Below are 27,570 nucleotides of genomic sequence, written 5' to 3'. Positions count from 1 at the left end.
TTTTAGAATGTTAATATTTTTGCATTTTAAAACACGCACTCATGCACATGTTAACTGTTATTAATAACTGATTTGCCTATGCCTAAATTAACCTCAGTAACCAAGATTCAGATTTTGTTAAAAAAAATCCATTCCTTTGTTGAGATTAGCCAATAGTCAAATATTTTACACATCACACACACACACACACACACACACACACACACACACACACACGATTCCACCCGTGATGTGTCTGCTCAGAGACGGGTTCTGAGTTCCGACAACAAACACACACACACACACACACACACACACACACACACACACACACACACACACACACACACACACACATTTGCCTAAAAAGCATACTTCTATGACAAGTTATTAACAGTTTGCTCATTGTTAAATTCTTAATTGAATAAAAACTCAATTAAAATCTGACTTCACCATTCCTTGTTTTTTCCTTTATTTCCAATTTACATTAATTAAAATCGTAACAAAACCAGGATGAAAAAAAAAAGAAAACAAACAAGAGTGTTCATAATAATATTAATTATAACAAAAATATACACACCCTCACACAAATACACACATCCTGCTCGGGACACTCTGTTACTCTCAGAGGAGCCCCTCCTTCCTGTTCAAATGTTCTGGTCATTCTGCAGTGTCAGAGCAGTCTGTATGTGTTGGGTGAGGCTAGTAGAGAGGGGATGTGGCAATTTAGGGAATAATTACGGACAGATTTAAACTAATAGCACCTTCTGAAGACGGATTGGATCAAGCATGAACCCCTGTCTTAGATCCCCCAGAGCTACTTATGATGAATTCACATCAAGATTATTACTTAGGTTTTTTTATTGTGAGGTAGCTTTAAAAAAAAAAAAAAAGATAATACAATGCACAAAACCAGAAATATCGTCCAAATTTATTTTACTTTTGCTTTTTTTTTGGTAAAGGGACAGCACTTCCTAAATGGGCAATCAAGGGAAAATACTGAAGTACACTTTTAAAAAAAAGAAAAGGAAAACTAAAAACTGCACTTCCCCCAATTTTTTTGGTGTGCACAGGTACACACGTTCTCTCTCACGCAAACACACATAATTGTGAAAATATATAGATCTAGCTGTTGCAGAACAGACTTTTACAACAACTGAACCAGGATTGTACTTTATTATACACAGTAAATATGAACTCCCACCCTCCCCAATTTTAACATTTCACAATACTTAGCAGAATGTGATGTTTCTACTGAGTCACAGTCAGGAAGCAGAGGGAGGGGCTGAGTGGGACTGGGTGTGGATCAAGATGGTCTTAGTGGGAGGGGTTTCTGTTGTATACATCCTAAAATGCACCCAGCTCTAAAGCACCACTTCCACCTGCTGAATGTGATGACATCTAGCCATGTTTCTGTTCCATCCCTTACTCATTTAGTCTTGCTCACTCGTTACTTCCTCGTCTCAGCTCCCATCAGAAAGAAGGACGCTTTGAAGGAAACATGGCTGGATTTCAGAGGGAGAGACTCATGGGGCAATGCTGCTTAGTGCTGGTCTCCAGAGCACTAAATGCACAACTTTTGTGTGTGAGAGACAAAAGCATAAATTTTCAATTTGGTTTTCTTTTCCTTTACTTCCATATTTCGTTATTTGGAGAGTGTATTGCTTCTTCATGGAGCTATTGCTTATCATTTATAACTTTCCATGTCTTATATTGTGTCCCACATTTGCTTCGTTTTGTTTTTTTTTTTTTTTTTTACAAGAAACAGACTGGTCCAATGTCCACTCCAAACTCCTGATTAGCTCCACCGATGTCAAAAGGAGCAATGTCCACAATGGGCAGTCTAGATGTCTTCTGAGTTGTGTACTCAATCACAGTCTTGCCCCACTGGCCTGTATGTTTCTGTTAAACAGAGTAGTCCGGTCAAAACTCATCATAATCATAATAATCAGTAATGTTCAGCTACAATAATATTTTTTTATATTGTGTATGCTTGTATATGAGGGTATGAATCTTACCTTGCAGCCATCCTCCACAACACTGTATGTGAACCGGCTGTTACCCTCTGCTCTGATTTCCACATCGTTGGAGCCCTGTAACAGAAGAGCCTTCTTCAGATTGCCGGTGACCCCATCCATATAGGCCACGCTGTTCTTGCAGTGGTAGGTGATGCTCTGAGAGGCCTCGCTAGATAGCAGTCTCAGGAAGTTCATCTGAATGCTGGCCACATTTGGAGTTGGGGCCTTCTCACCATAGCTAAACTGTATCAAAGACAGGAAGAATGAAAGTTGTTAATGAAAGTGCCTTGTAATATAACAATTAATCATTACAGAGAAGATAACATTTCAAAATAGGAAAGTATGTGACTAATGTGACACATTGTTTGTATTACATTAATCAGATACTTTCCTTTTTTTAAATGTTAAAATTGTTTGAAACTTAATTGTTAGTTGGTTATTGTGTCATATAAATTATATGTGAGTAAACAAAAATATGTAATGACCTCATATTGTAAAGATTTTCTACTATGTACAGTTAAAAAAAAAAAGTTCTAGCCATTAATACCACTAAAAGGAAATGAATCAAATTTACATAATGTCAGTTCGGTTGTGGCATGCAACTTGAACAAAAAGCAGCATTCATATTTTTGTGAACTTAAATATATTACTCACATGGAAGCCACCGCCCATGTTTTCGCCGAACCATATGTGCTTCTGACCCTTGCTCTTGGCACTCCACCAGTTCTTGCGTGGGATACTGCCTGTAGTAGGCTTCACACATGTCTCTCCAGTCTCCATGTTGCAGATGACCTTGATGGCATCAGCAGTGCAGCCAAGGTTAGGATCCACCCAGTATTCACCTGTGGGCAGAAGTAAAGTGATAAATTTGCTAGTAAAGCAATCAGTTATGTCCTTACTTTTACAATACTGAGAAATTTTTATTGGCTATGGCATTTTGGTGTATCTCAAAGTGGATGCGCAATATTATTTGTTTATTAACCTCATTGTACATTTAATCTGTATGTTGTCTATCATTGTCCTTTCGATTCATATTAATTCTTACCGCTCTTCCAATCAGGGTGGCAGAGTTTCAGGTCACGGCAGGAGCGAGCAGGGTTCTTGCGAGATCCATCAGGGCTGCGGATATCCTCAATTTGGCTGTTAATGGATTTTAGGGTGGCATCAACCTCCACATCATGCTGTCTCAGATTGTTGGAAGCCTCGTCAGCACGCATGTAACGCATAGGATCAGGGCCCTTCTCTGTCTGACCCAGTCCAGCGAAGGCAGACATATCAATGCCAGGGCCTGGAGGACCAGGAGGACCAGGGGGTCCAGCGTTACCAGGGGGACCCTAAAGAGAGATGCCACAAATGAAGAGAAAATGAATTAACCACAGACAAGTCTTGCAATTCTCTACACATTCTAACAAATTAAACCTCTGGTCTGGACTTAAAGTAAATCCAGTATATATGTACTATTGGAACGCCACCTTTTAATATAAATTGCTAAGAGTTATTAAGTCTATACTCACAGCTGGGCCAGATTCACCAGAACGTCCACGAGGTCCAGGGGGTCCAATGGGTCCAGGGATACCATTTGCACCATCCTTTCCAGCTGGGCCAACAGGTCCATGGGGTCCCTACAAAGAAGAAATAGATAGCTTCAACATACAACTTTCGAAAATGTCACAATATTAAAACACTTGTAACATGTTCAGAAGCATCGTGACTTTTAATTAGTTTTATCTGAGATTCTCACTTTAGCGCCGCTAGGTCCGGCAGGTCCAGCAGCACCCTGGTCACCAGGAGCACCCTGTATGACAAACACAAATGCAAACATCATTAAAGATACCAGGTCAAAAGTTTTATTAGTGTTGAGGAGGAACCACTATAGACAAATTAATTAAATGAGTGAACATACAGGAGGTCCAGGAAGACCCTGCAGACCAGTGAATCCTCTGTGTCCCTTCTGTCCTCTTTCTCCAGCCTCACCAGCCTCTCCCTTGTCTCCACGAGGACCTTGGGGTCCCTGAAGCAGAAAGAATTTGAAAATGCTCAAAATAAGATGACATAGCATTGGCATGGCAGCATTTAAATATTTGATCTAACAATTATCTTACACAATCGTGGCAAACATATTTAGATGACGTATTTTAAGTCTTTAATTTAAGTACTTACAGCCATGCCTCTTGCTCCAGCAGGTCCAGAAGGTCCAGAAGGTCCTTGGGGTCCCTATAGTAAGGAAACAAAATTAGATTAGCACTACTATTATGAGTAAACTCCATGATCTAAAATGTTTGTTAGGCATTTAAAAAAACGGTGTTGTGTATAATAAAGAATTTTTAGTTTATATCAGTTACAGCCCTTGAAATATTATCCAAACTGTGACATGAGCAATGGCCATTTTGAGTAGAGTTTAACAATCTTATATTGTACCTTCTATACTGATATTTAATGTAGTGACTTGGTTATTTTGAACTCACATTTTCTCCTCTGTCTCCCTGTTTGCCTACAGGACCAACAGGACCAGGAGATCCAGGGGCACCTGGAGCACCAGGAGAACCAACAGGGCCGGTGTTACCACGTTCACCCTGCAGGATACATAAACTTGTATTAAGTTTGTTGTTTGTATAAGTTTATATGCTATACAAATCTGAAATTATAATCTTACCCAAGAAAGCTAGAAATATGTAAAATCTGTAAGTCAGTGTGTTTGTTTATTTCTTTACCTTCACACCAGCAGCTCCATCTCTGCCAGGAGGACCATCAGATCCAGGATTACCCTGAAGACAAAGGCATAGAAATATATATTCAGTGTTGTCATCCAGTCGTGGGACAAACAGTATCAAGTTCCATTTAGCTTTCAATTAAGCTTGGTTGAAATCACTGTTCATCTGGATAAGAAGGTTTAACACATTGCAGATTTCTTTTCAATCATTTTGTTATGATTTAAATATGGAAAACATGGCCCACCTTTAGTGTGCAGTTAGTTTAGTTGTTACCATCATATTATGGTATGTTATTATGGTTTATATGATTATAAACATAATCCTTTCTTTATCCTGAGCATCTAGCTAGTAGCTACTAGACTTATAATATGCAAAGTGTATAGTCAACACATATTTGCCTCAAATCAAGGCTATTCTCAGTGTGAGCTAACTCAGCTAATTTAACAAGTCTCAAATTCCACTAATTGTAGTATCATAACAAAAGCTAATCAAAATCAAAGATCAGTTAGTTTAGTTTATTATGAACAAACCAGCTCTGACTACTGTTGAAGCCTAGATTCCTTTAATCAATAGTGGTTATTTGACATCATAGCACCAACAGTCTACCACAGTCGTGTCTGACAAATTGCTTCTAGTTGGCATATCATATTGTATTGTGCACTGTATAGCCGAAAAATATCTATAATTATTAGATATAAACTATTGGATCATTTAATTGTATTAAGATTATATATCTTACTATACTATAGATTTCAAGCAATTGTAATACCTGGATACTAAAAAGATATGAAAAATACACTAGGCAAGAGACTTAATCAAATATACGTCAGAATATAGACTATATAAAATGTCTCACAATGAAGGCTATGGCATGATCAAAATGATCCTATGGGCAGGGGCTCAGTACAATGTACAGGAAGAGGGTACTCTAAGACCAGGGGTGGGGACTTTTAGAAATTAGGGAGTATGTCTTGAACAATAGTGTGCCCTTAATAACTTTTCCTGAAGCATTCTTTGTGGTTACTTAAGTATGCAATGCACTTGGAATCTGCACTTTTAGTTTCATAAAAGTATTCAAGTAGTCTTGCACTTGTCATTCTGCATTATATATTAATATTATAACACTGCCCATTGTGTTTCTCTCTGTGCATACTGCTTCTAGGTCTAGATCATGCTAAATAGTATACAAAATTTATATTTAATATAATTACAAATAATTTAACACATTTTTTTCACTTTGTCATAGTTTGCTCATAAAAGGAGAGAGTTTTATGTTTTAGTAACTATTAATAATGTTATGAATAGTTCACTTTGAGCTGAAAGAATTGAATTGCTTAACAGGTGCTTAAAAACTCTGGTTCTATGTGGCCTTTAACTGACATTTTACTGCTTCTGCAGTTGATTGTAGGGGCTTTATATTTTGTGCATTCACAAAGAATCTTGACTACTACAGCCAGACTTGAATTGGTTGCTGGCAGCTGGAATTTGTTACTGAAACAGTCTGGAGGTCTGGAGTCATTTGTAAGGGTATTTCAAATAAGCTTGGATTTTATTATCTACCCCTCCAATCTATGTCATTCAGAACAACAAACTATGTAGGATACCTAAAATCAGTAGATAGTAGCAGCAATCTTAGCTGGAAACAATTAAGCAATAATTAAATCTGAATGACTCATGCAGGATGTGTTGGTATATGTTTGAAGAAACATTTATACAATTATCCAAATACATTTTGGATGCTAATATAATTTCAAACTGAAATGTAATTATCTCAGTTATACAACTGAGCAACTGAGGATTGAGGGCTCTGCTTAAAGCCCCTGTAGTGACAGGTTGGTGATACTGTTATTTGAATTTACAACCTTCTAATCCAAAGTATAGCACCTAAAACACTGAGCTACCGCTTCAGATTTGGGCTGAATATGTGAGGCACATTAATTTGAGCATATTTAATTTAAAGCAAGTTCAGTGTGTTGCATTTTTTTTGTCATATTTTTTACCTCACGGCCAGGTTCTCCAGCAGGTCCAGTTATTCCCGGGGGTCCAATCGGTCCAGGGGGGCCACGTTCCCCACTAGAACCAGGTCCACCCTGTTTGCCAGGCTCACCCTAAAGTAGATTAAAAAGTCAAGCATGTAGCTTTTAAACATGTAATACATTAAGTCATCAGGATTTCATTCAATTGATTTATCTATAGTTATTTAAGAATAAAAATTTTATATGCCATTTAAAACCAACAAATATAAAAACAACTGCAATTATTTATAATAAACAGCAGATTTGAACAGATTTAAGATATAATAACATTTAATTAACAGTATCAGCTTGTAGATGAATAATCACCAATATAAATCTTTCGGGTCATTGCAATGAAAAAATTGCAATATATTTGACATTCTCTTAAAATTTTCTCATTGTAGCTCTTTGTATGTGTTTCTTGGTCTGTGTTCTAATAAAGATTTATTATAGTGATTCTTATACTCACAGATGGTCCTGGAAGACCAGGAAAACCTCTTTCACCACGCTGACCAGGCAGACCAACAATACCACGCTGACCAGCTAAACCTGCAGGACCAGAAGGACCATCAGGTCCCTAATTAAGGATAAAAAGAGAAAAGAACGACACAAACAATTAATTACTCAATCAGATCTGTAATATGTAGTTATTAATGGCTCTTTAGTGGAAGTATGGAAGTTGTAGAATTACAGGAGGGCCATCCTCTCCAGCTTCTCCCTTCTCTCCAGGGGGTCCAGAAGGTCCACGCAGTCCAGCATCTCCTGGTCTTCCTGGAGGACCAGCATCACCACGCACTCCCTTAGGGCCATCTTTACCAGCAGGACCAGCAGGGCCAGAGGAGCCAGGATTACCCTAAAAACCAGTCAAAGACAAAAAGGAATGAAAAAGAAATTTTAGTAAGAAGAGAGAAAAATCCATCTGTTAGCCTTTTATAATCTATGAGATCAAAAAATTATAAATTATTCATATTAGCCTTAAAAATATATATACCTATTTTAATCAATTCTATCACTCAAGATTAACAACAAATAAAAAATTAAATGTCCAGTTTGAAATAGAGGTGTGTTTTATCATTGAAAGAATTAAATGACTCAAAATTTACTTATAAAAGTAATAATTTTTAGTATTGAGACCTTTTGATTATTAAACATGGTCTTTTATGATATTAAAAGCATCAGAATTTAAAATGTTATCATAACATTAGAATATCATTATTGATAAACCAAGATATGTGTATTCCTGAGTGGCTTACATTAGGACCGGGAGGTCCAACTCTTCCAGCAGCGCCTGGGAAACCAGTAGCACCCTGAAATAAGGAATATCGTGTTAACTCTTAGTCCAAATCATACACGATATAGCTACCACTTTGGATTCAGACACTTCACGCTCATCGCAAAAAACTAATAAATAGTTAAAAAATAAATTTTGTGTTAAATACATTGATTGTAATGATTACAACAATGACTCACTGGGGCTCCCTGTGCTCCACGAGCTCCTTTAGGTCCAGAAACACCAGTTGGGCCCTAAAATCAAGAAACTGTGAATTAACATACTGTAGAATTACTGCACTACTATATTATATTACCACCCTAAGTGAAACACATTCTGAAAAAAAATTGATCTAGGTCTAGCATTACTCAGCAATTATGACAAACTCCAATATCCAATTGTGTATTTTGTAAAACATAACTTACAACTGGACCGGGTGCTCCAGAGGGTCCTTGGGGTCCAGGGGATCCAGCATCTCCTTTCTGGCCTGACTCTCCCTGCTCTCCTTTAAGTCCAGATTGGCCATCAGCACCCTGATAAGGAACAAGATATTTAAATGTGCTGATTATTTATTATAGTCACGTTTATCTGTGTTAAATCAAGTGTACGATTTGAAATATTAATAAATATTAATTTGGTGAGTAAAGTATTTGATTTAAACTGGTTGGATGGTTATAATGCAGTGAATGGCTGTATTGAAAAGGGCTACTATGCTAAGTGTACCAGTAACTAAATGCTGTTGGTCTTGCTCCAACTGGCAATACTCTTACAAAAGTTTTAAAATGACACAAACTCAAACAATTTTATTTAAATATCTTTCTTGTCTGCCGTAAATAAATATATTTTGGGCCTAAAATACGAAAGGTTAAACTTCAAAACCTCTTTGTAAGTATAGTCTATAGTAAAAGGTGTGCTTCAAAGTGACACCAATAAAGTGGACCTTCCATCACAACCCCATTTTCATTTACATCTAGTTCCTAAACTGGTGACACCCTGATCTAATGAGTTGCTATATATCATGAATAAATTATCGCTGTTTATTGGAGAAAATCTGTATTCTAAAAAGTTGCAACGATTTAGAACAAATATTCATTATTGTTTTTGACAATTTGTTTAGTAAATTAATGCAGCATTGTGTTAAAAATCGTAATTGTAACCCTACTCACAGGGGGTCCAGCAAAACCAGCAGGGCCAGGAGGTCCAACCTCACCACGGTCACCCTTGAGTGAAAAGAATAAGGTTTTGAAATGAGATTAAATAAAGTTCAATATAAAGTTACAACAGGAAGCATATGCTTAAACAAACACAGATATCAGACAAAATAACACAAAATCAACTTACAGGTGCACCACGAGTTCCAACAGGTCCAGTTGGGCCAATAGCACCAGTTTCACCCTTTGAAAGAAAGACAGATTATTGATATTAGATAAGAATCAAGATATTAAATAAGAATCAATATAAAAAAAAACACAAAAAAAACTAAAAGGAAGCATTAGCAGCTGTAAGCAGATCAGATTCCCACCTTAGCTCCATTGGGACCAGAAGGACCAGGTGGACCAATAGGGCCAGTCAAACCCTATAGACAGATACAAGAATATGTAGGAATATCACTTGAATATGAACTTTTTGAAATGGAAATAACTTGATAAATAAAATGCATTAATATGTGACAAAGTTTAGCACTCACTCTTCCACCATCTTTGCCAGGAGCTCCCTCAGGTCCTTTCTCTCCAGAGTCACCCTAAAAAAGGCGAGATTGTCAGTTGATAGGTAGATTGTTAAGTCAGGCAATAAAAATACTCCACATAGTAAATGATGTAAATGTTTTTCTAAGAGTTGTATGATTAGGTTTAGATGTACTTACTCTGTCACCCTTAGGTCCAGGGATACCAGCACTACCTCTTTCACCAGGCATACCCTGCAGTCCAGGAGGACCGAGGGCACCAGCAGCACCAGCCGGGCCAATCGCACCCTACAACATAGTAATACAAAATGACTACTGACCACTATATTAATAGGCTAATGGAATTACCATGTTAAGGAAAACAATTGCATATAACCTCACATCACCAATTGTCTGGCAGTGGTAGCTTAGAGGTTAAGGCATTGAACTTTGGTTATGACTGTCAAATTGGCTATGACTGTCTATGTCACCCCATCGCTGCTCAGCTGTATGAATGATATAAATGTCGCTCTAATTAGTCGCTCTGGTTAAGGGCATCTGCCAAATCCCATAAATGTAAATATCTTGGGATGCAAAAAAGAAGTTTTATCTAAAACCCTAAATGGAGGAACCCTGCTTTGTCAAAGTGAGGGAACCCCTAGATAATAAGTCCACAAGGGACTTATCACAAGAGTCCTGTCTGATAAAAATAGGCCAAATACAAATTCTTAAAACTAACTAGAACTGTTAATTACCCAAAAAACAACTGAGGAGCCATATATACATAGACGTAAATATACATAAATGCTTTATACATAAATGCTTTAATGCTGAATAAACTAATTTCACAGTAAAATACATACAGGTACAGAAGTCTTGAGTTAAAATTAACAGTTTTGTTAAAATTGAATCAGAGTAAAATGGTGGGTTGCAGATCCATTAAAATATGCTATCAAAATAATCTTACCTTGGGTCCATCAGTTCCAGGAGTTCCAGGAAGTCCTCTGGGTCCCTGAAGACCCTGTGATCCAGCACTTCCTCTCTCACCAGGGAAACCACGCTCACCCTTACAAAGATTTGGACAGAATTAGTTATCTTTCGACAAATTGAAACTGGTCCAAACATAGAATTCACTGTGCTTATCCAATTTTAGTATATGTGCATCCAGTCTGTATAATGTATGACTTTAATTATTGATGGTGAAATAGGGGAACTCACTCTTGGTCCAACTACACCAGGGACACCAGCCTCTCCAGGAACACCCTATAGAAAGTTATTTTTTTAATAATACCCAAAATTAGTATTGCTATCATCAAGGTGGAGCAATTGACAGAGGACAATCGAGTCATGAATCATTCTCACCTGGTCACCTGGTTTGCCGCCCTCTCCTGGTGGTCCACCAGGTCCAGGTAGACCCTGCAAAAACAGATGATAAATTTGAGCAATTGCAAAACAGTATCCAGAAGTAATCTTTTTCTTATATTAATTTAAAATAACACACCACAAGAGGTCTTACATTTTGCACATTATAATCAATACAGGTGATTATAAATGTCTGATTGAATGTGCTTATTGTACCTGGAAGCCAGGAGGACCAGGCTGTCCTTGTTCACCTCTCTCTCCAGCTGGTCCCTAAAATATTGACATAGTATTGTTATAATATAGCATTTTTATAAATAGTACTGTAATTTGTAATCTGTAAAAATATATGATTATAATATGAAAGTATATAGGATTATAATAATATTGTCCCAATTCCAATATGATGCATGTCATATTACTACTGTACTTTATTAAAGGGTCACAGTTTCTTGAGAAAATTACCTTAATCATAATCATAACAATAATCACAATTCTTAGTATAAAACAAAACTCACAGCAGGGCCAGGAGGACCAGCAGCTCCAGTTTCACCATCTTTACCAGACAAACCCTTAAGATAGACAAAGCAATTTATTATGGGATGATTCTTAATGTTCTTGTATAGAATGAGTTACTGTTTAGAGTTAAAAATTACTTACTCTGAGACCAGGGCTGCCAACAAGTCCTTTCTCGCCAGGTTTGCCAGGCTCACCCTGAAAACGGAAGATACATATTCAAGCCATGAGAAAAACACAATTTTGATCTTTAATAAGAGGATCTAATCACAGAGAAAACCTTAATATAGCTCTCTTACATTAGCTCCCTTGGGTCCTGGGAATCCCATCACACCAGGCTGTCCACGAGCTCCCTGAGGCCCAGGGGGACCAGGACGACCATCCTCACCTGGACCACCCTATATGAAGATTTCACATATTATAATTCCCTTCAGCATCAAAATAATATCGGTTTATCATAAGCAAAATGTGTGTGTAATACAAACTATGTGATTAAATTAAATTCAGTTTATTTGTGTGGTTTTAACAATGCCAAAAAGTAGCTTTACAAAAATTAAGATCCTTGTAAAATTGCTTCATTTGTTATTTAAGCATGAAATTTGACAAACTGAATGAAATGCTGGTAAACTGAGTAAAATTGTGGAATACTTACAGTTGGGCCAACTTTTCCTTGGGGTCCAGCATCTCCAGGACGACCTGTGAGACCCTATGACATGCAGGAAAAGGAGAAAAGACAAAGAATACAATAATTTAATTTGTATTGCAATTGCACATTACTTAACAAGAAAATAGTCAAGATACAATCAGAATAGTTGGTTTTCATTAAGAAACATTCACACAAAAAAAATTCTTACTCTTGCTCCAGGAAGACCAGGCTCACCAGGACGACCAGGATCTCCACCAGCACCTTTTGGTCCAGATGATCCAGCAACACCACGGTCACCAGGAGCACCCTATTAAAACATCAGCGGACTGATTAGCATCCAAGCATCTAAGAATAACATGTATAAAGTTACTACAAGTGATACTAATGCTGGAAGCTGCTTGTGTGAAAAATGTATGTCCAAATTTTACCCACCTTAGCACCAGGAAGACCATCTTGACCAGGGAATCCACGGTTACCTGGAGCTCCCTAGTAAGGAGAAATAGAGGCAATTTACATTATTAGATATTTAGATTTGATAAACTTTTCTATGGAATGGGCCTATGCTCTAGAAGCAATGTTATATCAAGAAACATTATCAGACTTACTCTTTCTCCTGGTGGTCCAAGAGGTCCAGCAGAACCAGGCTCTCCTCTTGGTCCTCTCTTGCCCTCCTCACCAAGTGGGCCTGGGGCACCCTGAGGTCCTACCACACCCTGTGGAAAGACACCAAGTTAGTCAAGTAAAATATAATTGCCAAACAAAAATACAAATTATTATAATAAAAAGCATGCTATTTTGATAATGATAATGACGGTAAAATTTGCAATAATGATCATTCCAAATATCATGGCATTTGGCTTACCCTCTCTCCTTTTGGTCCAGCCTCTCCCTTAAATCCTGCAATACCAGGGTCTCCCTGTTAAGACACACAGTCCGCATTGATTCCTTAATATACAAAACCAATTAAAATAATTTGAATAAATGATATTCAGAATAACATTATAAATACTTACACTCTGACCCTTAGGCCCAAGAGGTCCAGTAGCTCCCTGAGGTCCAGGTGGGCCACGAGGTCCTGGGAAACCTGGGGCACCAGAAATACCAGGGGCACCCTGTAGAGGAACACACCAATTAAAAGTGAAGTCTTTTTTTGAAGTCTTCTTCAGCAACATTTTCTTATGCCTAATCTGAAATCACTTTTTATAATCAGCTATAATCACGCTAGAGAATGCAAAATGCATTTTACAAAAATAACATAATACAAATAGTGGAGGTATGGAAAATAACAACTTACAGCAGATCCTTTGGATCCAGGAATACCATCAGTACCAGGGTTACCCTAAAATGCATAAAAATTGTGTTTAGTATTTTGAAAAATTGTGTGATTGTAATAAAGCAATATGCCTGAATGATAGATTTTAAAATATAAAGCATAGTAGGATCTAGTAGCGATGTAGATTTGTAGTTTAGGTACATGTTTAAATAATAGGGCATTACTCTTTTTTAGTAAATGAATCATGTTGTGGCTTATCTCTGTGTTGTCAAACTGTTTTCTTTGTAAAATATATGCAGAAATGTTGAACATTGTAGGTACAGCTGCCTCCATGAAGTTTGGACTAGTAGAAGAAAATTGTATATGTCGCCTGAGTATTGGAATCATATATTTTACATACACTGGCTCCAGAAGGTCCAGGGGATCCTGGAGTTCCAGCCTCTCCACGGGGTCCTTGGGCTCCCTCAGCTCCACGAGCACCAGTAGGTCCGGCCTCACCCTGTGAGAATAACAGACAGAATCTACTGTTAGGCTATTTCTAAACTACATCCTACAAACCTGCCAACTTTAAAAGCCTGTTTCATTCAGGTGATTGAAAGGTTTGACCTACCTTGGAACCAGGGGACCCTGGGAAACCTGGGGCACCAGCAGGGCCAACAGGTCCCTGCACAACAAAGTCATCAAGTACTTAGAGTTAATATAATGTGAATAAGAAAATCTTATTGCTCGGTTCAAATGATGCTAAGACTTGTCAATGAGAGATGGAGTACTTACAGGAGGACCAGCAGGCCCAGGAAGACCATCATTACCACGGGCACCCTGTAGAGACACAAGACCTGGGTAAGTAATGCATGACTAACAAGGTTTAGACCAAAATCCCATTTAATGAACAACACTTTAGATTTGTTCATCCAACCAACTGTTATAATACACCCGTTACAATGAGTCTAACAATCATTCATTATTGATACATAAAAACTAGTTAATTACTCACAGCAGCTCCAGATGGTCCAGGACGTCCTCTCTCACCGGGAAGACCACGAGGGCCCTAAGAAAAAAAACAAGGGCAAGAGAGAAAAATTCATTGTATAGAGTAAACTGTATTGGGCATTAAATACTAGGTCACTAGGACAGGTTTTTTAACATTATACAACATAACCTACTCACCATTGGTCCAGGGGCGCCATTCTCACCAGATGAACCTGATTCACCCTGTGGGAATGGAGTGTGGAGAGATGAATGTTTAAGACTGGTTTGTTATTGATATGTAGAAAATGAACAATAAGAACTGTAAGTATAAGTAAATATGTATTGTCTGCTCTGCTGGTTTAAGATCATTAAAAAGTTGTTACACATCTTTGGATCATCTACATTTGAGTATGTGTTTAAGCACATGTGTAGTGTATAAATGTAATTTTTAGGTCATCTACAGGTGTGGTCCATATTGTAGGACTCCAGATGTGTGGTTTTTTTTTATTATTTAGTTACAGCTGGAAAATCAATTTGAAAATGTTTATTATTAAGTTTTAATAGTCATTAGCCTGTTTGATTGCTCTATTTGATTAAATGGGTTTAATCTATTTCTTAATGGCTCAAAAACCTGTATTTTAATAAATGATGCCAATGTCTGTGTACATTTCCAGAATGGAAAGCTCCATGACTCAAATAAATAAACAAACTATTTTTGTACACATTTAAGTGATTTGTTTTTATGAAATAAATCTGAATGGAGGGGGTTTGTGGAATTTTCTGTACAATTAAAGGGATCCCTGACCACAAGAATTATGACAAGCCCTGGCCTATAAACCATCTGTCAAGATACACATGCAATGCATGTGGTAAAGCCTTTTTTTATTTAGCCCTTGTTAGGTGTGCTTTGTACATTGTGATCTAAAGGACACAATGATTTTATACCTTAGCACCAGCAGCTCCAGTCTCTCCCTTGGCACCATCAAGACCTGGGTGTCCCTACACAAACAAAAATATATCATTTTAACATTTTCTTCCATTTAAACATACAAACAAAACTGATCTATAATCCAAACACTAAGACTACAAAAAAAGAAGTTAGGCAATGCAGACAATATCCTTTTACAACATACTCTGTGTCCCTTGATGCCAGGAAGTCCAGGGGTTCCAGGGAATCCACGTGCTCCCTGTTTAACAAACACACACAGGTTCAAAAAACTGGCCCTTCACAAATCCTACTTGAAATAACAGAGACTTCAGAAAACTCATACAAAAGTGTTTTACCTGTGGTCCAGTAGGTCCACGGTCACCAGGCTTACCAGGTTTGCCATTCTCACCCTAGAGAAGATCAGGTGCAAGCATAACAGTTAAACACTCAACTTAGCACCAGAAATATGAAAAAAAAAAACAGAACCATTTAAATAACAACCAGAGGGTTACGAAAATCGTACTCACATCACTTCCAGCTTTTCCAGATGGTCCAGGTGGGCCGCGAGGTCCCATAGGGCCCTGATAGAAATAAATAATAAGGTGAACCGGTATAAAATAACGAGAATACAGGTGGATGTGTTTGCGTTTTATAGTTGCCAGGGTGATATGTGCAATTGGGCATTGTAAGATGAAAGGAGGGCAACAGTAATACTCACAGAAGGTCCGGGTTCGCCAACTTCTCCTGGGCTGCCTTGGAAACCTTGTGGGCCCTACATTTGAACAGATGAGAGAGTGTCATTATGTGTTGGCGTATGTAGGAGATGCACATTATGAGTCACATATCTCATGTAAGTATTTCATCAATGACTCAGCCTCAGGCTTCCCAACCTACTTATTCTCTTAACATGGGAAATATAATGTTTTATGAAAAGGTTCACTGTTTATAGATGATAAATCAATGTTATTCTCAGTTTGTGTATTGTTTAGGATCTGTGCTATAAATAGTATACATCTCCACTTTGGAGACATTAGACATATAATTATAAAGTGGAAATTTTTTGCACATTTAAATTTTTTATTTTTTATAAACTGTGTAAATTATAAATGAGATGGTGTATCTGTATACTTACAGGTGCTCCAGAGGGACCAGGAGGACCACGGGGACCCATGGGGCCCTACAAAAATGCATATATAAAGTTCAATTAGTCAATTATTTCATATATACAACGAATATAATGTTTTATATATATATATATATATATATATATATATATATATATATATATATATATATATATATATATATAATCTACTGCTATTGTTTAATTATTTGAAATGTGCAGGCAATAATATTATTATAATAATACTTTGTTGGGTTTGCATCATTACTCCAAACATTTCAGTAGGAACAGGTGAAGTGTAAAAAATCTCTGCTCATCACTAGAGGGTGCAGATGGACCAGACAGAGCTAGTCCTGTACAGTATGCTACATTTGATTCAATCATAACAATCTGTTTCAAATATTTTACTAATTGTTTTTTTGTATTATAAAGCGTGATATGCATGTACAATGTTGTGATTTAATTAATTAAATTAGCATTTCTCTTTCAAATATACAAGAGGATCTTATAGAGTAAGGCTTGCTCTTTAAGTGATAGCTGATCATATTAGATGTATTTATGGTTTTCTTATGTTTGTCTCTCACCATTGGGCCTTGCATCACACCCAAGTTAGCTCCTCCAGCTTTCTCATCAAAACCTTGAGACATTTGTGCTGCAAAGTTCTACATACACACAAAAATGGAAACTTAAGACAAAAGGCATGAATAATAATTTGTTTTATTACATTAAGGAGAGGAACGTGAAAGAGGTGAGAAAAGTTGAAGAACAGAAAGGACAGGACTGAAATACTTACTCCTCCAAGTCCAGGTGGGTTTGGGCCTGGTGGTCCGGGAGGTCCAGGGGGTCCAGGGTTTCCTGGAGTGCCGGGCTCGCCATCTCTTCCTCTGGGTCCTAGACTTCCCTAATGAAAAAAGAAGCAAATAGAAGAAATGAGCACAATCCCTTTCACATGATAAGATCATGATGAGTGTTATGCCTTATTCAGTACTTTGCCGCTAGGAGAAAATATGTCAAAAATGTAAACCAACTTACCTTCTCACCCTTAGGGCCTCTGTCTCCACGTGGTCCCTGTTCTCCAGGTGGTCCCTGAAATAGTAAAGAAGATAAGGTTGAATTTTTTTTCTTAAGTTCACAAAAGAAATGAAAAAAACTAAATATGCCTTTACTAGTCAAAGTCAAAGTTAAAACTACAACTGTTTTTCTGGGCAAACACGTTGTAGTATACAGAGCCCCCTAGTGGAGATATATTGACAGCACATTAACATTATGACCGCATTCATGACATTAACACTTGAATTAAAATCTTTTAAAATGTCTCACCATGGGGCCAGCTGGTCCTTTTGGTCCTTGAACCTAAAGAAACACACACACACACACACATACACAAAACATAATAATAAATATAATTGAAGACCATCTTGTTTCAATTAAATGATAATGCCATCATTATTATTTAAATTGCTTGCATAATGCTTGATAAAGAATCACACATTTAGAGGGTATAATTAGTTTATTATTTTATTTGTTTATAAATATTAAGAAATTTACAGACATTATAATAAAATATTTTCATATTGATTTGTTTTCATTTCAGTCCAATAGATGTTTTCCCTTTATCAGGGAATATAATAAAAAAAAAAACCACACAACAGCTATGATGCCAAATTAAAATAAATAAACTTACATTTGCAATATCACCGGGTTCTCCTTTTTGCCCCTGTAATAAAATATGGGGAGGTTTACATTAGATTTTAGATTAGATTGTTAAATAGACTCATGGAGAGTAAGAAGTGTGAAGTTCACATTAAAGTGTGTATTTAATTAATTTATTATTTTGCATTTAAATAATGATTGATAAAATTGTATTACATTATTGTATTATTGATGGTGTTATTTCTAATGCATTATCTTGTGATTTTATGATCAGAAAGAAATAACAGTTGCACTTACCTTTACACCAAAGGTCTCTGTAGTGCAGTCAGAAAATGAGAGATGGGGGGGGGGGGATTTAAGAGACAATGTTAAAAATGAACACAACTTTGATGAACATTAACTGAAACATTAATTAAAATAATCAGTGAGAAAGGTATAAAAAAAAACAAAAAACACTTGCACTGGTTCAACCAAGGGTCACCGAAATGATGTGACAACATAACAAGCTGAACTAATTAGAAGTGAAGAGCTCAAAAGAAACCATCTCAGAAATTGTTCTTAATAACCTCATCTGACTGACAAAACCACTTAACAGTGGTTCCTGGATTAAACAAAACAGGGGCTTAAAAACCGGACAGCACTGCTGCACTAATTAGTGCACCACCACCACATCATGCTCTGAACCCATTCTGCTGAGTTAGTGTTATAAAGGAAGAGAGAAAGCAGCAGCAGTGGTTCAATTATCACACATGTATAGCAATTAAACATGTCTTGAACCACTCACTCTTTGGCAATAATAGCAGATAAAAAAAGAATGAGTCTTTGCTGGAATTGTTAATCAAACTGCATTGTGTTTCACATGAACTGTAAAACATGTTTCACCATAAATAAAATGGAAATGCAAAAGCCTTTTCATGCAACACTTTAATTCATGTAAAAAAAATCTAAAGTATAAACAAAGGTTTTCCTCAGCAAGTGAGGCTGTGCATGAAAAGCTTTCTGCAGTAACACTTCTCAGATTTATTTCAGACTTTTAGTGTTCCATTCTCTTCATTTAAATATTTAATATAGATTTTATTAGATATTTAATATAGATTTAATGGTTATTTTGTGTTTTATTTTATTTGTAAAGTAGTAGTTAATTAATAGTGTAATAAATCTAATACACTAGTGCTGGCTTCTAAATTCAGCTGTTTGATAAAGGGGTTTTCCTAAAGCTTTCGTTTCAACAGCCTGAAGAGAAAGTGACCAAAGTAAATATCAGGATCAGGCCTAAGCAAACATTTACTGTTTACTGTTCAAATGAAAGTTTTCCATTATTTTCTTAGCATTGTCCATAACTGGTAAATTCAATTTCTGAATATGTCTAAATCTCTAAACAAAAAGAGACCTTGTTTCAAATATACTATAGCTATTTTCATGTAAATATCTATATATATATATATATATATATATTTTTTTTTTTTTTTTTTTTTTTTTTTCAAAGTAGCATACCAATACACATAGCCTGGTTGTTTCTGGTGACTAACATTGTAATCCTACATTTATATATCCATTGGTTTAGCAGGTCATAAAGTATCATTTTCATTTTTAAATAGTCCCAAACCAGCTTCCCTTTGAAATAAACAAAACAGCTGAATAATTCAATAAGAAACACTATTAACACTATTAAATTAAGTATATAACTATACTATTAAATATGCACTATTAACTAAGAGAATAAAAGCTGAAAAACTTTCATTTTTGTGTTTATATGTATAATACATAAAACTCAGAAGTGCTTTTTTGCCCTTGTACTGTTAGTTTTGAATTCCAAATTCAATTGTCATTTAACCTTAACCCCTCCCTTTTAATAGACTGGGTGGAGCCTGGTTACATGTTACAATATCGGAAAACAAAACTAACAGCAAGGGGGGGGGGGGGGGTGAAACAGGTGTAATGAGCAAAGAGAGAGGTGTGTGAGAAAGCAGACCGCTAGTTTGGTCTTGGTCAGCAGGGCAGATGGGGCAGCACTCTCCAGGTGGAATGATAGGATTGTTGCAATCCCTCAGCTCCTCGCAGATGACCTCATCACAGAGCACTGATCCCGAGTCACACACACAGACCCGACACGCTTCAGGCTTCCAAACTGCACGGTCCTCGAAATGCTGGCCATCCTGGATGCAGCCGCCTATGTCTTCCTCTGCAGCCACCACAAGGGGGCCAATGCAGAGGAGATGTGTGAGGGTAAGACACAGGTGAGCACATACACATGGCCTTATACAAACTAAGTTGTGGTATAAATACTTTTTCTTATGTGTCCCATGCAAATATAACCTGATATTAAATATTATATGTTCATAATACTTATGAATCTTTATTATAATATGTTGATCATGCAACAGCTATTCAACAGTCAATGTACTTCAGATAAATAAAACTTAGAGCCCATGACTGAGAACATTGCCTATACTATAAATTTCAAAGTCCAAAAGATACATGTCATTAAATGATGTATGTATATAAAATGTATGTGTATCCATATACCCCAATGTATGTGAGTAACTATACAGTAATTCACATAATGGGCTTATGTGAATTCTAATTCGGAGTGAAACCAAATCCTGCATCCACCAGCCCTGGCATGAATAGGCCATTCTCACACACACACACACACACACACACACACACACACACACACACACACACACACACACAGGGAGACATTGACAGCCTTGTGTCTTAAACAAACACACCATACTCACAACCTCCATCTGGATCTAATGGTCTCACCACCATAGTGCAAACACACCTCAGTGGGTCAGACAGGGCAGGCCTCAAACAAATGCATACACATATACGTACACATGGGCATTTGTGCATGACCTATTTGTGGAGTAGTAGAGTTTGAACCTCCCAGGGAAATGTAGAAATGAATGGTGCAAGTGTTTCTGCCTAAACCACAAAATCAACATTCACGCTATACAATTCCTTAAAAGTTCTCCTATATTTTTCTGTACAGCTTAAAACATGCTGAGCTGCTGCTGTAATTATCATTCTTGTCTGATTGGCCAAAGGGGACAGTAAGTAACTGAACACATGATGAGAAGGAGGGAAAACCCTCATCAGTTCTTCCCATCAATACTTAGCCCTGCAAATAAAGGGACAGAAGGTGTACACAACACAGATTACACTATATATCTTTAGCCTGTCCACCTGTCAAACTCAATTCCAACTGATTTTCATGGCCCTTTGAACCTGCCAGTCTATGTATCATTCCCTGCTGGTCCTAATCTGATTCTTAAATTGGTCCTAGTCTGATTCTTACCCTGGTGGCAGTCTGATGTTGTCCTTTGTGGCTTTGGTCCCTTTGGACAGCATTCCACTAGTCCCTTTTGCCAAACTCATCAATCTCAGCCCCTGTGAACTATGCCCTAACACTAAACAAATAAACCAAACCCCTTTGAACATTTGCTGATGGAGCACCATTTGAGCCATCCTGGGACACACTGCTGGTCTTAATCTGTCTTTCACATGCTCATACACACACAGGTGTGCATCCTTGCATGCTGAGTTAGCACCAACTGAGAAAATACTTTGATTTACTACAGAAACCAGTGACAAGTGGTGCTGCACAGTGTCTCAGCTGGAACTAATCATTATCAAAGTATAGGATTCTTTACTATGTTACGCTATAAGAGCTCAACATACGTATACTCGCTGCTCTTTCCTAAATATTGAGTTCTAAAAATGATATGACTATTCTTCCTACATATTTCTATTATATACTTTTTTTTATTATTATTGGAGTCGAAATGCTGAATCTTTTATGTTACTACAACCTTCCTTCTAAGAAAAAGGTATTCCCCTGTAGAAGAGCACTATTCTACAAATCACAAAACTGACCTGAACAATAACAATGAACAACATTAACGTTTACAAAAGGAATGAAACTCTTTACGGGTCGGCTAATAAAAGCAGTACACCTTACCATGCACACTACAATCAAACCTTTTAATGTTTAAAGTCACACTATTATATAACTCTTTGGCAATGACTGCAGTCTGTGGTATTCGTCTGGAAAAACTTTCATTCACTTGCTGCATACTGGACTGTTTGGCTTCAGGCAAGGTAAGGTAAGAATTTCTTTAAGGTTGAAATACAGCTGTGTGTCATTCTCAAATAACCCCATACCCTGTTTTAGTGCACCACATAGGGTATGCAAAATTGGCTTCAATCCCCTATATAATGCTCTATATGCCCAATAGAGGGCCGTTTTGGTATTTAGGAATTTAGGTGAAGACTGTTTGGCTTTGTCTGGATCTCGCGATACCAGTGATCCCCGAATCCAGGTTTTCAATTGCAAAGCGCACGGAGGACCGGCTTCTGTTTGCATCTCAGGTCTATGGAATTTGTATTATTAATATATTTATGAGACACAAACAGCTGCTGGAGCATCTCAGACCTGTTAACTATAACATTTTAACGTAACTGTTAAAAAAAAACTACACAATTCCACAATCCATGTGAGGAGGAGCAAAGAGGCAAATATCTTTGAACCTGCACAAACTTGCCCCATCTTATCGCCACGGTAACACCGAAGGCATTTACTACGAGGGGGAGAAAAAGTTAGGATTTCAATGAAAATCACACACACACACACACACACACACACACACACACAAATAAAAAAAAAGGTCCAACTTACGGTCATCCTCTCGCTGACATCTGACAACGGTTTGCAAAATACATTGTGTCGCTACAAGTAGCAGGACAGTCCGTGAGTCCACAAATCTGAACATGTCTAAAAATTAGACATGCAGTTCCTCGGGTTGAAGGATTTCGCCGAGATCGGCGAAGTTGCAGCTGCGGTGTATCGCAGGGAGTGTGTTCGCGTTTTGATGAGTGTTAGTGTGTGTTTTTGGGGGATCCGACGCCAGGCCCCTGTGCGCAGATAGCACCCACCGCGTCAGCACGAGCTCCGCGGTTTTATGTCCACCGGTGCAGTTATGAATCTTACTATACTCCAAAAATTCGGGCCAGCCCCGACCCCCCATGGCCTCTGAAACACGAGCCTGATCGACCGCCCTCAAAACACACCCCATCCCAAAAAAAAAAAAAAAATATCCGGCCACCTCTATCCCAGCACATTTTCACCGTGAGCCATCCTCCCTCCCTCTTTCCATCCCTCCATCCGTCCCCGGTCCTAGGAGCACACTGACTTTACACTTCGGCCTTTAGCGCCACGTACCGAACTTTTAATTAGATTTTAATGTGTTAAACTGAGCTGAAAACTTTTAACTATCTCAATTTGTCCACTTTCTTTCTCACTTTCTATTCTTTCAAATAAAAAACTATTAAAGTTTGTCGGTCTATGACTATACAATATAATTTCATTTCTTTTAAAGACTTTTAACACTAGAGATACCCGAAATCACGTAATTTAACATTTACTGTATACTGATTCTGGTTAGGACTATTCTAAAGCATCATGCATTATCATTAAGATCTGTCAATTAATCACTGTAATCTGACAGCTCATTCATTTTTGTTTACATTTGCACCATCCATCTCTTACATTTCAGTGCAGAAGGTTTACATCCGTGAACAATCTGAATGAGTGGATTATTTGGATTTGGAAATGATGTGACAGATGTTTCTTGCAGATGTTTGTGCACTGTCCAGTTTGCTCATGTTTCATTAATAGTAAGAATGTCTCAGTCCCTGCCATAAGTGTTACCTCTGTAACAGCGAAAAGCTTCATTTCATTCTGAATGGGTTTCTTCAGGAGATTTATAGCCTCAAGTACCATGGAAACAAAGAAGAGAATTTCTTTTAAAGAATTACAAAAGTGGTGGCATGTAATGAGGATTGGAGTCTTTCACTGTAGTCATTTTGGCTTTTAAATAAGTTGGGTCATTATGCATTCAAACTGAGATTAAAAAATATTAAACCATACATTCGGGGACCAGAAACCACGCTTAACAGCACTATATTTTGAGAATTTTTGCAGACAGTTGGATGTTGCCCCATAACAGCTAAATGAAGGGAGGATTCTTAATCTTGTTTATAAAGACAAAAAGGAAATAATTGCTACCATCCCATTTAAATACATTTATAGCTGCTGAAGAAATTTGAACAAATTACACCAGGTGTGACTCAGATTCACAATCCCAACTCATAAGATTATCCTTTAGTTGATAATATATATATTTAGTTGATATATATATATGGGAAGGTCAAAAGCCAAATAACCCTCCAATAGGTCAGCATGTTTACAGCCTGACCACTGTAATAATTATAGAACCTAACAGTTTCCACAGAACATTTAGAAAGATTTGCTCTTTAACTGGCTGTTTTATCAAATCTTTACTCAACGGTTGAACATATATTTAACTCTTCGAGTATTACTGAGCTTATTCAGCTTAAAGCATATTATTTAGTAACTGCAGTCAATGAAAGCAAGAATGTAGGTCTGGACCCACTGCCTCATGAATGAACTGCTTATGTCTAGGTTTTTCCAGCTGATATTTGTAGAGTATTTTTAATCGATGAATATTTCATAAATGCATGTGAATTTGCTCTGTTCTTCTGAGATTTTCTGTTCTACATCCAATAACAATAAAACACAGCCATATCGTCTATCATTCTGTGGGAAAGAGATAGAGAACTTTGGTGCTCAAGGGATCAGGGGATCAAAATAAAGACAGCAAAAGACGGACGAGGATAAAAAGGCCAGGAACAAGGCTATTGGAATTCCGGCCTCCGTATGAGACATCCTGTGTATGCAGATGATCGTGTGAAGTGTGTGTTTGTGTTTGCGTGTGTCTGTGTTTGGTTGAACTCATTAATGTGTGTCTTTATATATAGACTTACAAAATTGTGTGCGTGTGTGTGTGTCTGAGTGTAAGTGCATACATGTGAGCCTGAACTGATATATCTAAGTGTGTGTGTGTGTGTGTGTGTGTGTGTGTGTGTGTGTGTGTGTGTGTGTGTGAACTGAGTACTGACTGTGTACTCTGTCCTACACACACACAATGCGGCTCTGTGTGAAGGCCTGAGGAATGTGAGAGTGAGCTGGGCAGTGGGGGAGCACGGAGCCATGGGTGTAGGTGGAGGGCGGGTGAGGAAAGGTAGAAGGATGGAGGGAGGAGATGAAGGCTGAAAGACACGGTGAGGCTCCAGGGGTGTGTAGGGTGACTGGGTTTCAGGAGTGGACAAAGTTGGCGCAAGGGTTCGGCTCAGCACCAACCACCAACCCACTGGTCACACTGGTGCCAAGAAAAGGCCTCCTCATACCTGGCACCCAGATTCAAAGGTTAATTAACTTTTTTCAAAGGTACATCTGTGATGGTCTGTAAAATAATTAATAGGCACTAAATCATAAAAGCCTGTTGTCTATAATACAAACTTTAACATGGCTTGTGCATTAGGGTTCGTCATTAAGGTTTCATGTAGGCAAATATAATTGGATTGTTCAAATCTAAATACAGACAGACATCTCACTCTGTACAAACAATATCTATTAATACTATATTTGGGATATTGACAGAAATGAACAGATTTCCAAGACCTTTCCCATTGCAGCAGAATCTGGACTACTGAATACCCTAATTGTAAAAAGAGCGTAGGTTAAATGCTTGTTGACATATACTAGGACTTGTTGTGTTTGCTACTGTCAGTTTGATTAGAAGAAGGGAGGACATTGTCAACTTTGTGCATTTGTAATTGATTAGACTGGATTAATCCTTAGGTTTAGCTATTTTTCATATAACCAGAGAGTTCTGATTTTGCTCATCTGACTTATAAAACCCATTGCACTAATGTAAGGTTCTGGGGAAAAAGTTTGACAGAGTTTTATCTGTGCACATTTCTAATTATGCTTTGGCAAAATGTGAACTGTAAAAAATACCGAAAAACAAAAAAAACAAGGTATTCCAAAGATATACTTTGGAATGTAAGGCCCACACGAATTCACATATACACGTTCTCACTCACACACAAACATATAATGATTACTTAGACAAAACAAAGCAAACAGTTCACTAGGACCCTGCATTCTTAGCAGCTCTTTGGCACACATCTGAGAGTGAGGGTAAGCCCTGACCCTACCATGAGAAACTGGCTCAACTCAATGCTGGAAACTATTTGAGAATTCAAAAAGTCACAAAGCTATAGTCTTGTCAAAATGAGCCAATATAAATTTGTTTAATGCAAAGACATCCATCAAATCAGTCATTAAGCTGTGAATGCAGTATCCTTAGTGTTACCTATACATGAGCTACTTTAAATTACAGGTTTATGTGTAAGATATTATTGTTATCTATATATATTAATAAAATTAAGATATTTATATGAACAATTTTTATGATTTAGCCCTTCTGTAGTTTTGCACGCCAAAACCCCCAAAAGCTGGAGTTCTGGGAGAGATCACAGCGAGTAGGGTGAGGCAGTGGTGAGGAAGATGGAGGGAGAGAAGGGGGTTTAAGATGGCTTGGCAAGACAAAGCCAGCATTCATGCGCATAGAGCAGGAATGAAAAACATTTTACTTCTCAAGATGTATTGGTAGGGTATGGGTTAGGATGTGTGTGTGAGTGTTTCTTTATGCCACCAGTAGCGGATATGACATGGAGGAAACGTGTGTGTTTGATCTGATAATAAGAAGGTGTAATGTGACCCAGGGATTTGGTGTAAAGACACTCTCCACCCAATACCACCCAATAACTACCAGCTGGAGTGAGGAGATGAGAGGAATAACTTTAGGGTGTGAAGAACCAACATGCTTTTAACTAATCCTGTAGAGAGGTTTGTATACCATTCTAGGTGTCTTTACCAACTCCGGCCTTATAAAGAGAACTCTCAGAGAACTAACTCCAAATAATCCTGCAGTTTGAAGGCATGTTCCTTTTTTTCTGATCAAATAACCAGACTAACTTGACTTTATATGAGGCCAGTGATTACACAAAATGGCAATGAAAGGTTTGCACTTTAGAGAGGTGAGGTTTATCTGCATGACTTGCTCTACCTAGTGTGTCACTATGAATCTCTTGCTCTGTCTATTGATGTCAGTGGGTGCAGTACGCCCCCTAAAGGTGTCCTAAAGTCTAAATTTATGTTTGACTTGGGTTTTTGACAGCAGACAGTAAGAGATTCAGACACCTGGCTATATGGAAATTATTATTTTCATTTTAGAGTATCATATTTTGTCACCAACCATTCCAAATGCAAATCAGCTTCACTAATCGAATCATTTCGTAATGAAGCTAAATAAGCAAGTATAGTATGATGTTAACGTTTAATAAATACTTAATAAAACTTGACACATCACTTATTGCTGAAAACATCAGCATGCTGAATGTGTAGTTACATTCAGGTCCACCAGAGGGCCCTCAAAGCAAAAGAATGATAACGAGTACTTGCTGTATAAAAAAGGGCCACTTATTACATAGGTAGGAGCACCGATTCCT

General features: G+C 37.5%; 1 protein-coding gene across 2 annotated transcripts; it reads right to left on the bottom strand.

Annotated features, from left to right (window-relative positions):
• Nucleotides 1–427: 427 nt before the first annotated feature.
• On the bottom strand, nucleotides 428–23,092 carry col2a1a (collagen, type II, alpha 1a). Of its 2 annotated transcripts, XM_083553549.1 has the most exons (54): nucleotides 22,811–23,092; nucleotides 20,096–20,305; nucleotides 18,421–18,437; nucleotides 18,155–18,187; nucleotides 17,791–17,823; nucleotides 17,503–17,556; nucleotides 17,264–17,371; nucleotides 17,055–17,132; nucleotides 16,480–16,524; nucleotides 16,066–16,119; nucleotides 15,875–15,928; nucleotides 15,704–15,757; nucleotides 15,553–15,606; nucleotides 15,365–15,418; nucleotides 14,618–14,662; nucleotides 14,445–14,498; nucleotides 14,225–14,269; nucleotides 14,061–14,114; nucleotides 13,851–13,949; nucleotides 13,472–13,516; nucleotides 13,191–13,289; nucleotides 13,040–13,093; nucleotides 12,783–12,890; nucleotides 12,610–12,663; nucleotides 12,386–12,484; nucleotides 12,184–12,237; nucleotides 11,831–11,929; nucleotides 11,676–11,729; nucleotides 11,534–11,587; nucleotides 11,235–11,288; nucleotides 11,019–11,072; nucleotides 10,875–10,919; nucleotides 10,624–10,722; nucleotides 9,858–9,965; nucleotides 9,681–9,734; nucleotides 9,516–9,569; nucleotides 9,335–9,388; nucleotides 9,160–9,213; nucleotides 8,419–8,526; nucleotides 8,194–8,247; nucleotides 7,977–8,030; nucleotides 7,415–7,576; nucleotides 7,193–7,300; nucleotides 6,709–6,816; nucleotides 4,709–4,762; nucleotides 4,463–4,570; nucleotides 4,158–4,211; nucleotides 3,901–4,008; nucleotides 3,739–3,792; nucleotides 3,512–3,619; nucleotides 3,043–3,331; nucleotides 2,652–2,839; nucleotides 1,998–2,240; nucleotides 428–1,881 (listed from the first exon to the last, which is right to left on the bottom strand). In XM_083553549.1, exons 1-54 carry the CDS (start codon nucleotides 22,902–22,904, stop codon nucleotides 1,735–1,737), a joined length of 4,482 nt encoding a protein of 1,493 aa, XP_083409675.1. In that variant the 5' UTR covers nucleotides 22,905–23,092; the 3' UTR covers nucleotides 428–1,734. The 2 variants fall into 2 exon arrangements, with proteins under 2 accessions (XP_083409675.1, XP_083409676.1); XM_083553550.1 differs by lacking the exon at nucleotides 20,096–20,305 and having other exon boundaries at nucleotides 22,811–23,036.
• Between the last annotated feature and the right edge of the window lie 4,478 nt (nucleotides 23,093–27,570).

This window comes from Silurus aristotelis (genome assembly GCF_946808225.1).
Source record: "Silurus aristotelis genome assembly, chromosome: 11".
NCBI classification, from domain to species: Eukaryota; Metazoa; Chordata; class Actinopteri; order Siluriformes; family Siluridae; genus Silurus; species Silurus aristotelis.
Note: the sequence above shows the minus strand (reverse complement) of the source record. Positions and strands in the feature narration are given on the sequence as shown.